Below are 15,307 nucleotides of genomic sequence, written 5' to 3' on the forward strand. Positions count from 1 at the left end.
GAGGTTTTCACATAAAAACTTATTTAACTTATTTTTTTTATTTTTTTATTTTTTTTTTATTACTAAAAAAAAGATACATGATTTACATTACAAAATATTGAATATAGTACAGTTATTAATTACATAATATATGTATTTGATGTACCCCCCATAAATAAGCAGGGCTTGTGTGTATGGGGGTGTTGTTATATTGGTTTACATTTGTTATATATATATCCTTAGTATATATATATATATATATACAGGGTGTATCGGCAAGTACCCGACAATCTTTAACCAGCTATTCCTCAGCACATTTGGAGTAAAAAATGTTATGGGCGCTTTGTTGTCCGGTAACATTTTTTTTCCATTAAAAAAAAAATCCACACTCCGTCACTGTCATTTGCATTGTTTCTCGTGTTCAACAGCTATTATTAGCAAGTGTGTCAAAAAGTTTCCTCGCTCTTTCGTACACACTAAATAATAATAGCTAAAAATGAGACGAATGGTGCCGTGCCATTTCGTTGTGATTGTAAAAGCGTGCCAACGTAGGTACGTACGTACATTGTTCAACAAAACTCGAACAAAATATTGCCAGATGGGTTTTCAAACTTTGAAAAAGGATAAAACATTGGTGATATGTGGTGAAAATATGAAAAGTAAATTTTTTATTAAAAAAAAATGTTACCGGACAGCAAAGTGCCCATAACATTTTTTACTCCAAATGTGCCAAGGAATAGCTGGTAAAAGTTTGTCGGGTACGTGCCGATACACCCTGTATAGTATGTATACATATTATTTTTTCTCATAAGAAAGAATTCGATAGAATTAGAATGAATTAACGAAAAACGATGAGATATTTTTTTATTAATTGCACCAACAATACAACTTAACAGAGTACAAACAAGGATTTTACAGGTTTTTTGAAGACTGTACATTCTAACAGATTTGCCTGGGGCAGCAGTCTGGGTAGATTTTTCGCAGGTCAACTTTGCTCAGCCTACAGGAAGATAAAATCCCAACAGATCCACATCTGAAACAAACAAACTTGTAAAATATCAGAAAATGACTCTGATTAGTCCAAACGGCGAATAAAGTAAGGTTAAAGTTACTTTAAAAATAAAAACAAATTGACAGAAGGGTCAATTTAGTTTCAAGGAACCGACAGAAGGGTAGCTAGTCTCAAGGAATACACGAATTATACCAAAATTATAAATTTACCAGTTCGCAATCTACTTCTGTTATAAATCAATCTGTGATGTAATGTATTGCTGTAAGGCATTGAACTGCAAGATCCAAGGTGAATTTAGACAGAATTCTGCAGATTTGGGTAGCACGAACAATCGATAAAGCCACATGTCAATACGATATCTATGGTTAGTTAGAGATATTTGCGAGCACGGTCAGAATATAATTTCCGACAGTCGCTTGACAAAAACCGCTACTTTAGCGCGGCCTCGAAGATGTCGGATAAACTGTCAATATGCACAAATGTTTGGATAATGCCGTTCGTTATTCAAAATAAGCGGCTTATTAACGAATGGAGATGAACTAACTAAGCTCTTAGAACTGAAAAAAATCATATATAAAATAGTTGATAGTTGCGACTAATGGCCTCATTAACAAATTAAATATATTTTTAGTGTCAAAAAGTACATGCGGACGGACAATTGTCAATTTATTAGTATTTTTAGCTTTTACGTAGCCGTTTGACGTTTATGAATGTTAATTTATAGAGAGATGCGCCAGTGTTGCCAGCATACTTCGATTTCTGATTTATTGCATTATCAACTTCGGTCTGGATCACAGACATAGGAATTAATAGACGAGAAGATAAAGGCGAGGGGTAAAATCAACTGTTGAAGAACGAAGGGAGTGAAGATGACTGTGATTCGTCAATAAATCAATCTGACAGTAAATAGGCATCTCGCATTATAATATCACCATTTACTTCTTAAAAGTAAAATCTGCTTTGAATGAATAGACATTTTTACATGGGAGCGCAAATTACTCGCCACGTTATGAACAAATTTGCGAAGTCCAAATTCGGCAAAGTAAGGCAGCTTCTATATTCAGAGTCATAGTTAGTTCAGAGTATTTAGTTAAGACACTTTTATAAATGTTCATAATTTACTTCCCAGCAACCAACCAGCTTTGTGTTTCGCGTCCAGACGTTTCTCGATGTGATAGTAACAACTGGTTCATATTATACGATGTGAATATGCTTAAAATAAAATAAAATAATGCTTATATATGGAATGTAATACGACAATTGGGTTTATTCTCTTTTTTCGCATCTATTTTTACCAGTTTTCATAGTACAAGTAAACATTTTGCCGTGTTATTTCGTAAAATGAACCGATGATGCCTGGACCATAGTTCGCACAAGAATGATGACGTCACGTTTTCAAATATCACTTGAGGCCGTACGCGAGCCCAGCCGGCTCAATGGAACCGGTAAGGGGAGTGGGGATAATACGCTTTTAATCACTTAGGGCAGGTCTACTAATATTCATATGTCTATGGTCTGGATACTAATAGTGAGACCGTACTTATGAAACCGGTATAAAAAACATCGGTAGTTACGCCTATCGATCCGATATTGAAAATTATCGATGTCGCTTTGCTGGACCCCCTGGGATATTTTTATGTCAAGTCCATTTATGAGCATATTACGAAGATGGATATCCGAAAAGAAAAGAAAAGGTTACTAACCTGATAAAAAGAGGGACAATATTATCAAAAATGTCGGTAGTTACGCCTATCGATTCGGTATTTTAAAGTTATCGATGTTACTGTGCTAGACATCCATGGGGTATTTGTATGTCAATACCGTTTATGACCGTATTTCGAATGAAGATATCCGAAAAGAAAACAAAACGTTAATTACCTGATAAAGAGTGAGGCTCTTATGGGAATTTTTTAGGCTTGTAGAACAGATGGACTGAGAAAAAATGTCCTGAGTGTATACGAATTATCTGCGTATGCCAGTTCCATGCAATGCTGCCTGTTGGTTTCATAACTTCATCGTGGTCTCATGGCCTCCATTGTTTTTTTTAATGATAATCAGTTAATGTATTGTCTTATTATATTACCCTGTAATGGAGAGCGTGTGTTGATTTTCACGGTTAACAAATTGATCGCAAATCATCTGTTCGCATTTCCTGGGGACTGTATATTCTTTGCCGAATTCAAGCACCATGTTGTGTTCCTCAATGAAACACTTACCGGGGTAGGCTGTGAAAATAATACAAACAATTATTTTTTTATTGCGATACGAATATGATAAATCAAGAAAGGTTCATTAATTATCTAGCAACAATGTACACTAAAACTATAGGATATTATAATAACAGTGAAAACGAGTATCTGTAATTTTCGCATCATGTGATTAGCCAGTTTGACTTTATATTATGTTTTCAAGGTACAGTTGAAACTGTCCACATCTCGTAGTGTGTTGAATGTTTTGCAGATACGTACCATGAATGTTGCTTATGCTTAGATTTACAATGTGATTTACTTAATAAATTAATGGATCGGATGTTAAGTTTAGGGCAAAGAAATGCAATCATTTCGAAGAGATATGATAAATCGACAAGTCAGTTCACTGTATTGCATGAAAAAAGGTATGACTGATTTTTCTACATTTATATAAAGCAACGGGATTAGATTGATAGTTACCAAAGCGATATGACAGATGTCTCGTTATTTTTATATGTGTTCGTGTTCATGTTTTTATGTTATCAATATAAGTTTGATATAATGGATGCAAATTCAAGTTGTGAACTTCCATAAGTCATATAAATCATTACAGAAGAAGGAAATATTAAATATTAACAAATTAAGTATAAATTGCGAACATTATCTATCAATTTTCAGTATTTTTTCTCTTTCATATTTCATTAAAATTTATTAATATTATCTCCTTCTTCACCGATCAATAAAAGATTAATCTGATAGTATTATTGTCCTAGCGTCTGGACGATGTAGGCCCTCTGATTGGTCAAATTAAAATTGTCTGTTTCGGATAAATTCAGCTAACTTGAAAATTAAGACACGATTTCATACTAAAAAAGGATCGCCTCATAATAATACGAGATTTCTTCAAAAGCATCGTTTTTGCTCATATAATTTTTGGATAATATCGAAGAAAATATGTTTTAGAAAGTTCATAATCCATTGGATTAATTACATTACAATGAAAATTATCCACAGTTACGTGATTATGTTTGACGTTTATAAAAAATCACGCGTTACTTCAATGGCCGATACGCACGGCTATAGTAGGACGACAGAGCGCACCTCTGGCGGTATAAAAACGAACCAAATGAATAGCGCGAATATTTAAATATGCAGATCACAATATTTGACTACTTACGATTAACAAGCGCTTAATAAGAAGATTTCTTCTGGAAGCTTATCACTTTGTAATAGCATTTTTCATTATTATTTATATTTTTTTGCTTATTAATTATATCTGATTTTATATTGACATGTTTTCTAATTTCTAAAATTTCAAAATTATTTATTTGCGATGCTTTATATCCTGAGTGAAGTATTTTAAGACCTGAATTTTTATTGAAAGTGTGATCATTATTCAAAAGATGATTTGCAAACTCAGATTCACTATTTCCATTTAGAGCCCTGCGATATTCTTTAGTTCTGACTTCAAAGTTTCTAATGGTTGTACCTTTGTAAAAGAAATTACAATCATCCCAATTGAGTTTTTGAACTCCTGATTTTTTTGTTTGAATTTTGCTATCTTTATTATTAAGAATATATTTCTTCATTTTGTTATTAGTGTAAAACACCAGTTGAATAGTACCAGGATTGTTTTTATATATAATTTTAGAAGTATCGTTATCCACAAACAGAATTCTACGCCATCGTTTATTTCTATCTTTAGAAAGACCGTTTGAAGAGAGTATGTTTAATTTTTTTATTTAGTATTTCAACTATCAATTTATTATAATAACCGTTATTAAATGCTATTTGTCTTATTAATATATTGTTTTATGGTTATATGCTATTAGTTTTTTTCAGGTCTTAAAATACTTCACTATAAATAATTTTGATATTTTAGAAATGAGGAAACATGTTAATATAAAAGCAGATATAATTAACAAGAATTTTTTTATAAACTCTCTTTTAAATATTTTCCCACTTAACTGGTCTTTCCCGTCCAACGATATTGTAATTCCTAATTATTATAAACCCAGCCTACTCTTACCCCTCCCCCCTCCTTCCACTTCTTCTTTCCCAATAGCAATCTATATTTAATTTTTGACTTCGGTGTATACACAATAAAATGTAAACATTATATTTATTTATTTATTGGACAATTTGCATAGCGCCGCTTTTGTGAGATATCACCTCAGGGGCGCTATATTGTAATAATCTACCTTTATATATAGATTTTTACTCTCCTGATGAAGGTGTATATATAATCTTACTTTAAACTTTATTAGATACAGTAACAGTTGTAGGTAAAGAATTACCACCAGTTGGAGTATAATTAACACCTTTTAATTAAACCGACTGCTAATCTCATCGCACAATTACCCTCCTTTTATTCATAAACACGGGTACAATTAATCAATAAGTAATAATCTATTATTTAAGTCAACTTTGTTATAACTATCTTTAATTGTGACAAACTAAACGATATCGATTCAACTTATAGACATTGACGGTTGTAACACATATTTAAGCACTGCAAGTTGAGCCAATTGTATTAGGCACCATAACAGTTAATATCAGTTGTAGACATGTAGTCAATAATAGAGTTTCATTTGAAATAATCCATCACAAATACGGAAAATTTCATTTATTCAAAAAACTGTCATTCTTATTATGCGTAAATTTAGCATGTTATTATTAATTAACTCCTTCCTGTTCTGTGTTTAAACAATATATATATATATATACTCACCCTCTCTCTCTGTGAATGTCCTAATATCTATCTTTTAAATGTAACTGTTGCTAATATCACTTAAAATGGGCGAAGCCCAACTAAGAGCCGCCCGCAGGGCCTAGCAGAAAAAAACCCGCGGAGCGGGTTTTTAACTGCTAGTTAGCTAATTAATACTAATAATAAAGATATCGACTGTGTTTTGGTAAAACCCTTCAAGCCACATTTTTGATAATGTCACTTTTTCGGTGGTTTCATTTCGAATAGTTTAAAAATTATTTTTTTCTAATTCATGAAATTTTAATACTAAAAACTAAGTAAACGAGTATTTTTTAGGTGTTTTTCGAGAAAACCCCAAATAAATTTACTCAACCCCATACTATTCAAAATTTTAAATAGAATTTCAATATTTTATGAAAATTTTCAAAAACAAAAAACCACTTTCATATAAAATTCAAAATTTTAAAATATTTCTACGAAATCGTTGTTATAATATTTTGTGGTTTGGGGAGTTTTACAAAAAAACAGTTGATATCAAATATGTCTTTCACGATAAATATAATTTATAACTTCAAGATAATATTTAAAATAAACTAAAGTAAAAAAAAAATAAAGTATTTTATGCACCCCAAACAAAACCATTTTACACAGCTTTATTGGACACTGAACTATTAACTTGTTAGGGAATAAAAACAGTTTGATAAACCTCAAGGTTCATGAGAAATACTTACAAACTAATTCCCCTAAACGACATTGACACAAACATCTTTATCTTTGACCTTCATAATTTTGAAAATATTTTTCTTACCGGCATTTACTGGAACCAAGTCAAAAGCCACGTATGCTCTTGTCTCCATCACCAAGAACGTCGCAAAAATGAAAAATAAAAACTTCAATTGCATTTTTGTAAAATATAGTTTATTGGTTTTAAAAATGTATTATACTTGTTCTGAGTCAAAGAGGACGCCACAAACTAACGATAAACCAAATATTAATTAGTATTTATTAAAAACTTCAGTCATTACAAGTAGTACTGCGTAGAGTCATAACCTCTTGGGTCCATTACAGATAAGCCACTTTCGTTCGTTACTTAAAAGCGTCGGTCACACAGAGGGATTTGAACGACGCCGCTATTTAAATAGTTTCCTCAAAATCGCTTCATGTGAAAGTAACTCAATTAGCATTAGCAAATTGCGCCATATGGCCGAGGCCTTAGTGGCTACAAATACGAAGAAAGAAAAAAACGACATTCTATTTTTATATAGAAATAAAACTACGTGGACTCACTTGTGTAAGGCGCCCATCGATTTATAATGCTACGAGGATGCCATATTACAATTTTCAAAAACAACTTATAAACTGTAGTTATTACTTAAAATATGATTTGAGACTTTCACCGCCAAAAGTATTTCCTGATTTATTTTTGGGGTAATTTACCGCGTTTAACTTCCTCCTTCTTTAGCTCACGTTTCGGACAGCCAGCGTTACGAGAAAAAAAATTATCTTCCCTGATGACGTTCATATTGCAACGAATATTATATATTAATAATAACATTTCAATTACTCTAATGAGATAATGCAAATTCTAATGCATTTGGTTTAACTTTATCAACGCAGTTAAATGTTTTTAACTTCTAATTGGTTATTAATTATTTATTTTAAAAATAATATTGATAGCGATCAGTATTCAATCAAGGCCCCTTTACGTGGGTAGAAAATTCAATTTAAAATCACTTGTAACATTAATTTATTACAAAATTTAAGAAAGAAAAAGAACCCTTGTATGCTCTAATTTTTTTCTTTCTTTAGTATTGACTGTATCGTACTCATTACAATCAATGTCTCTGTATTTTATGTTGATAGAAATTCATATCGGTCCCACATGCCACATTATTAAGTTTTATTTTTCAATTTCCTATGATTTTGGCTATAATTTAAAAACTCCTTTCTCAAAATGTGGTATCGTTCAAATTTCTCGATATATACTGATTATAATCAGTATAATGGATAATTATCCATTTGCAGGATGAACATTTTAAATATTGCAATCAATCCCTTTAATTTCCAGCTCAATTCCTTTTATAATATTTAAACACAAAGACGCTTCGGTCACAAGCTGTTTATTGAGTCGGAAAAAATTTAAATGATGGCCAAGAACACCCTTGAAGGATGAAAACCAGAAATAATAGAAAAAAAATAACAGAAAACAAAATAGCACTGATTATCGTCGTAACGTAGGAATCTACTAAATTGATAAGTAAATATATTGGTTGCTATGGTAAAATTAATGTAACATTAGTTGAAAATATTATATATAGCTTTAAAATTAAACAGGGGCTTACTAATACATGTGTTTAAACAACCTTTAATCAAAGGTAAAAGAGTGTTTATCAGTTGTGTAAAATTTGAAACACTTTTGTTTCAGTAATATAAATCAATTCAATCAATTTCTTCCAGGATCATGTAAATTATAGATTGTACCATAGATTATTAGTGGGGATATGAAAATTCGGTAGTTTACGTCAATAAACCAGAGACGATTCACGACATTGAAACTAACATTCACCGCGTTGTTGCCGATATACGGTCCCCGCTGCTCGAAAATTAAACTTACAGAGGCCAGCCTCGGTTCCAAATGCGCGGAATCATATTTAAACACTAATGCTATGAAATTATCTATCCAATAAAGCCAATACAATAGCCATTACCACGATTTTTGTTTCCTTTTAAATTCCTCTAAAAAAACATCCTTTACAATGTTGAAAAGTATATCCCAAATCCCGAGAAATTTCTTTACGAAAATCGGATTAGATTGGTGACATTATAAAAAATAAAAAAATAGAGTTATAAGTTATAACATTCCTAAACTTTTTTCATTTTTAATTTCGTCTGGGAGGCAATTATATATGTTGCTCCCCTCGTAACCAATGGATTCCTGGCCATAATGAGTATGTATGGTGTTTAAATGTATTTTATCGTGTTGCCGTGTGAAGTGTGTGTGTACTTGGGACGTTTTAATGAGTTCTGTATTTGTGTGAGTTTATTATTTATTTTGTAAATAAGGAGACATGTATTATATTCATATGATTTTCTTAATTTTAATAGTTTTGTTTCCATATATAATTTTTTTGTTGATGTTCTAGGTTTGAAATCAAATAGCTTTTTGATTACTTTGTTTTGTGTAACCTGTAGTTCATTTATATATGTTTCACATGTATTTCCCCAGATTTCAATCAAGTAGTTTAAATGTGAGTGTACGAGGTTATAATATAGACCTTTTTTTAAATTTTATTTGGTAACAGATATGATATCCGGCTAAATACGCAAATTAAGGGGGTGATTTTATCTTTAACATCTTGAATATGCTGTTTAAAAGTTAGGTGTTTATCAATGAACAGCCCAAGATATTTCTCCTGTATCAGGATTTGCAGGTTGTTATATTCAATTTTTAAGGGTACATGAGGAGGAATTATTTTACGAGTGGAGCTTAAAATCATGTACCTATCCTGTTTTTTTAACATTCATTGTTAGGATATTTGATTGGAGTTAACTGTTAATTTTGTCTAAGTCACTCTGTGCATTTTCTAGTAAGATGTTTAAATCTTTACCCCAGTAGAAAATTGCAGTATCATCTGTATATAAAAAAAATATCACCGTTTAAATCTAATTGGGAGATATCATTTATATAAATTTGGAACAGAAGTGGTCCTAGTATGGATCCTTGCGGAACTCCGTAGTTTATTGGTAGGTGGTTACTATGGAACTGGAATATCTATAAATAATTAATTTTGGGTTAATTCACAAAATACTCATTTAAAATGATATTGTATATTGGTTCCAGAATGGAAGATATTGTCGGTATCGCCCTGGTGGAAGACCACCATTCAGAATTGAAAAGTTGCTTGAAATGGCTTTGACCGTGTTTGGTGATCAGATCTGTATAGCCAGGTACTTCCCCATCTTCCTCTTCCTCATCTACTTTCCTTCCTCACTACCTTCAGCCTCACAACATAATCCAAGTGCCATAGTCTCACTGAATGAATGAATTAATGAAAAGCGATGAGATATTATTTTTTGCCATTTTTTATTAATTGCACCAAAAATACAACTAAACAATACAAACAAGGATTTTACAGGTTTTTTGAAGACTGTACATTCTAACAAATTAGCTTGGGGCAGCAGGCTGGGAAGGTTTTTCGTAGGTCAACTTTGCTCAGCTTACAGGAAGGTGAAACAAAAATTGATTCACATCTGAAACAAACAACCTTGTTAAATATCAGAAAATGACTCTGATTAGTTCAAACACCGAATAACTTTCAAAATAAAAACAATTTGATAGAAGGGTCGCCAGTAGTCTTCTAGTTACTTTAAAAATAAGAACAAATTGACAGAAGGGTCATAAGTCTCAAGGAATCCACGAGTTTTACCAAAATTATCAATTTATCAGTTCGCAAACTGTTACCAACTAATATGATGTATAGTAGTAAGGCTTTGGACTGCAAGATCCAAAATATTTATAGATATTTAGACTGAATTCTGCAGATTTGGGTTCCCTGGAGATAAGCACCTGGTAGCAAGAACAAGAAGTACCTGCGTATGCCAGTTCCATGCCTTGCTCCATGCCTGTTAGTTTCAGAACTCTATCGTGGTCTCATAGCCTCGATTGTTTTTTTTTAAATGATAATCGGTAAATGAATTGTTTTATTATATTACCTCGAAATGGTGAGCGTGTGTGTATTGTCACTGTTTAAAAATTCTTCGCAAATCATCTGTTCGCACTGTCTGGGAACTGTATAATATTTGCCGAATTCAAGCAACATGCTGTATGTCTCAACGAAACACTTACCGGGGTAGGCTGTGAAAATAATACAAACAATTATTTTTTTAATTATATTTAGGAATCAAACAGTAAAGTTAATTACTTGTAAAATAATTAGGTACGATAAGCAACAATATAAACTAAAATAGTGAGATATGATAAGAACAGTGAAAACGAGTATCTATAGATAATTATCGCATCATGTGATGGATTCAGCCAGTTTGACTTTATATCACGTTTTCAAGGTACAGTTGAATTGTCCACATCTCGTAGGGTGTTGAATGTTTTGCAGATACGTACTAATAAATCAATACATCTGATGTGAAGTTTAGGGCAACGATCCAATCCTTTCTAAGAGATATGAGAAATCGACCAGACAGTTAGTTTATAATATTGTATGAAAAAAGCATTAGTGATTTTTCTACATTTATATACAGCAACTGGATTCAATTGATAATTACCAAAGCGATATGACAGACATTTTATTTTTTTCTGTTTTCATTACGATTAATATAGTTTTAATATAATGGATGCAGATTCAAATTGTGAAATTCCATATATTGTATATAAATCATTGCAGAAGATGCGAACATTACCTTTCAATTTTCTGTTTTTTTTTCCTCTTTCATATTTCATTGAAATTTGTTAATATTAGCCACATTTCGGGAATGTCACTTTTTTCGGTGGTTTCATATCGAATAGTTTTCGAAGTAATTTTTGCTAATTAATGTAATTTTAATACTAAAAACTATGTTTACAAAATAAATTTACTTAACGCTCATATTATTCAAATTTTTTTAATAGATTTGCAATATTTTATAAACATTTTCAAAAACAAATAATCACTTTCATCTAAAATTCAAAATTTTAAAATAGTTCTATGAAATTGTTAATATTTGTTTTTATACTTTTCTGTAAAGTTTTGATTTTGTTATTTGATTGGTTTTACAAAACAATAGTCGATATCTTATATGTCTATGTGTATATAGTGAAATTATAAATCACATAACTTCAAGATAATATTTACAATGAACAAGAGTAAAAAAATTAAAAGATAATAAAGTATTTAATGCACCCCAAACAAAACCATTTCTACACAGCTTCATTGGACATCGAACTATTTACTCAGTTAGGGAATAAAAACAGTTTGATAAACCTCTACATTCATGAGAAATACTTTAAAACTAATTGCCCCATCGACGGTGACACGAACAAAAATTATCTTTGAAAATATTTTTCTTACCGGCATTTACGGGAACCGAGTCAACAGTCACGAATGCTCTTGTCTCCATCACCAAGAACGTCGCAAAAACCAAAAACAAGAACTTATGTTGCATTTTTATAAAATATGTACTTATATGTACTTTTTGAGTCAGAGAGGATGCCACAAACTAACGATAAACCAAATAGTAATTAGTATTTATAACAAAATTCAGTCATTAAAAATCTGCGTAGAGTGACCTCTTGGGTCATTAAAGATAAGCCACGTTTGTTTGTTACTCGAAGCCTCTGTCACACAGAGAGATTTGAACGACCCTGCTATTTGAACAGTTTCTTGGAAATCGCTTCATGTGATAGTAACTCAATTAGCAATATATAAACTTTCGCGAGATACGATTAGAACATGGAAACTTCTGATTTGCAAAAAAAAAATTGTGCCATCTGACTGAGGCTTTAATGGCTTCAATTTCGAAGAAATAATAAAAACGACATTCAGTTTCAAAAGTTTTTATACAGAAATAATACTAGGCTTGTAAGGCGCCCATCGAAATATAATGAGACGAGGGTGCCATATTATATTTTTCAAAAATAACTTATTAACTGTGGATTTACATGAATTAAAATATGATTTGAAATTTTCACGGCCAAAAGTATTTCGTGATTTATTTTTAAGGTTCTATTCCGCGTTGAACTTCCTCTTTCTTTAACTAACGTTTCGGATAGCGTTATGAGAAAAAGACATCATTTGCCCAGATGACGTTCACTGTAAAGCTGTCCAAAACCTTGACCAAAGAAGGAGTAAACGCGACACGACACTTACCCCCAAAAATAATCACTTTTGTACTGAGATAAACTTACTAACAAACCATCACGCCTTTTCTGAGAAGAGAAGACAGAGAAGGTAGACCACGGGACCGTCTCCGCACACCCTATTTGCTTCATTGACATTCGCATATCATCTCATACACACTCTTGTTATTCTGATTTTTTGACGTGATCCGACTGTATTTTATTCATCAGATCTTCCTCGGGCGTCTCCGACTTCTTCTAATGTTAACTTCCGCGTCACAATTTCCTTACACTATTTTTTTCGTTAATCCGCTCTACACGTCCAACACATCTTAGTGATCTTACATCATTACAACCGCCCTATACTCATTCTTTAGGGATCCCCTTATTCATAGTTCTAGGCCACACACGCCTCAAAAAACTTATTTCTATACCATTCGGTTTACTTTCATCCTTCCCGAGCAAGGTCCATATATGACTGTGGGATAAATTGAGAAAAAAAAAGTTTCAAAAGATAAAAAATAACTTTTTTCAGATTAGAAGATACTATCAGTATACCTGCGTTTGGTGACCATATCTGAAAAGCCAAATACTACCCAAACTTCCTGTTACCCACATTCTTACCCTCCTCACTAACTTCTGCCCCGCAACATACCCCAAACGGAGATACCATAGTCCGACTGGTTCCCGCTGGAACCATTCATTGGCTAACCAACACCCCTGCCATAAGTCACCCCAAGTGATTCGTTACGTTTGGTGAATTAACAGGGGTGCTCGGGTTCATAGGGGTGAGAATTGTGTAGGTCTTGGCCGAGAATGCGTCTGCTCGCCTACTGTGTGGCGGGCCGGATTTGGAGAGACTGGTTGAGGGAGATCTTGTTATCTCTCCAGCAGAACTCTTTCGACTCATCGCCTTGCCCCACAGTGGGAGGGATGATTTCAAGCGTTCGTCACTCACGTTCAATATGCTGACACCCAGATTCCTACTCACCACTCATTCCTTTTACCTTCCCAGATCTTCATCACCTTCCTTTCCTTAAAAAAACCCTCTACACATCATATCCAAGGATGACATAGGTTCTGAAGGAAATAATTTTTCTCAGGGTCTCCTGTGTGAAGTTAAGGTAAAAAAAGTCTAGAAAATCTGTACAAAGCAATGCACTAGGATACCTGATTTTTCCTGGTGATGATCCGACTGCATTCTGTGCCTACGGTGAGTCATAAAATTAAATTTTTCAACAAACATGGAGCAAATACACGGACAAAACTTACTGGTTCATAATATTGGTAAATTCTTAAAATCTCTTCAAATAATTCGTTTCCCTGTTAAAACTTTTAACTTGTAACGAATGAATTAAGAGATTTCCCAGTAAAATATCTGTAAAACACGAATGTGTTTTGGCATCTTCGGAACACGTGTTCAAAAAAATATATATTTTCGTACTTCAAATAGGATGATAAGTGTAGCTGCGTGAACAAGTGTTCCGATATATTATGAAAGTAGTGATAGTTTATTATGAAATGACATGCAACCACCTTTTAACAGGATTTTAATAAATCAGCATTGCTCATTTTTCTCCGTGCAGAAAAATTGCTTGAAAAATAAGTATTTATTCTTTGGGTATTTGTGACAAATAGTGTAATATAATATAATAATGGACAAATGATGTTTGATGCAAATATGTTTTAGTTAAGTATACTTACTGCTAACATTCAGATTAAATGCGTTTATCAGTTATTTGTATATGATAAGTTGGCATACTTGGGTATACTTACAGCTAACATTCAGATTAAATGCGTTTATCAGGTATTTGTATATGATAAGTTGGCATACTTGGGTATACTTACTGCTAACATTCAGATTTTGGAGGGATTGTTATCATCGCCAGTTTAAATGGGTTGTTGGCTAAATGATTCTGCGGTTCTCCAATCTGCATAATCCAAGGTTACGTGATTACTCTCAGTGTGGAATAATGAGAATTTGGATAATTCCAATTTAGTTTTTTATTTTAACAAAACTCACTTATAATAATTTTATGAAAAAATAGATCGCGTACGCTAGAGGAGGTTTAGGGCTAACCCGACGGCTAGACTGCTGGAGACAATAATATTGTTTGCCGCGCGAGGTACCGCGTGCAGGTTTACAAAGATACCAGCCTCACAAGAATGAAGGTAAAAATAATGTTGTAGTTATTTTCGGGAGATGTAAACTCCCTATAATTTACCCTACAAGATTAAATGCGTTTATCAGGTGTTTGTATATGATATGTTGGCATACTTGGACTCCACATTGAATTGACTGTTTCGAAAACAGATCTATTAGAGGTTAAACAAACAAAAAACGTAGATTGCAGATTGATGGTTTCAAACAATAAAAAAAATAAAGCATTTATGCCCAATAAGCTTTGATCCCTAATTATTATTTTTTGAAGTGATAATTGCATACTCACTCTCATTACCAACAATTAATCACCGGGTGAAATAAAATGAGCTTTTTGATAAAGAAAGTTATTTTTAATTGTTAGTTTATCGTGTCATAGTTTTTATTAATTTTACAGTTATGTTTAAATTAAAAACTAATGTTTACG

The 15,307-nt window shown here is 32.4% G+C and overlaps 2 protein-coding genes across 4 annotated transcripts in view; one reads left to right on the forward strand and one right to left on the reverse strand.

Annotated features, from left to right (window-relative positions):
* The window catches only part of eag (potassium voltage-gated channel protein ether a go-go), a 356,292-nt gene that overhangs the window by 116,806 nt on the left and 224,179 nt on the right, over positions 1-15,307 (forward strand). The gene's annotated exons all lie outside the window — the stretch shown is intronic.
* Positions 831-12,100, reverse strand: LOC149415600 (uncharacterized). 3 transcript variants are annotated; one of them, XM_089642481.1, is made up of 3 exons: positions 11,953-12,100; positions 3,075-3,216; positions 831-1,012 (listed from the first exon to the last, which is right to left on the reverse strand). In XM_089642481.1, the coding sequence occupies exons 1-3, from the start codon at positions 12,044-12,046 to the stop codon at positions 919-921; spliced, it is 330 nt and encodes a 109-aa protein (XP_089498607.1). In that variant the 5' UTR covers positions 12,047-12,100; the 3' UTR covers positions 831-918. The 3 variants fall into 3 exon arrangements, with proteins under 3 accessions (XP_089498607.1, XP_089498606.1, XP_089498605.1); XM_089642480.1 differs by lacking the exon at positions 11,953-12,100 and adding an exon at positions 6,699-6,912; XM_089642479.1 differs by lacking the exons at positions 831-1,012; positions 3,075-3,216 and adding exons at positions 9,956-10,141; positions 10,604-10,745.

The sequence above is a fragment of the Hesperophylax consimilis genome, chromosome 18 (genome assembly GCF_061612785.1).
Source record: "Hesperophylax consimilis isolate HC1 chromosome 18, BYU_Hcon_1.0, whole genome shotgun sequence".
In the NCBI taxonomy this organism is placed as follows: Eukaryota; Metazoa; Arthropoda; class Insecta; order Trichoptera; family Limnephilidae; genus Hesperophylax; species Hesperophylax consimilis.

Coding starts and splice junctions, on each gene's coding strand:
- LOC149415600 (XM_089642481.1), bottom strand. CDS start 12,046: ATGCAACATAAGTTCTTGTTTTTGGTTTTTGCGACGTTCTTGGTGATG. Junction 3,217..11,952: donor CTCGGTTCCCGTAAATGCCG/GTAAGAAAAATA, acceptor TTATTTTCACAG/CCTACCCCGGTAAGTGTTTC. Junction 1,013..3,074: donor CACACGCTCTCCATTACAGG/GTAATATAATAA, acceptor TGTTTGTTTCAG/ATGTGGATCTGTTGGGATTT.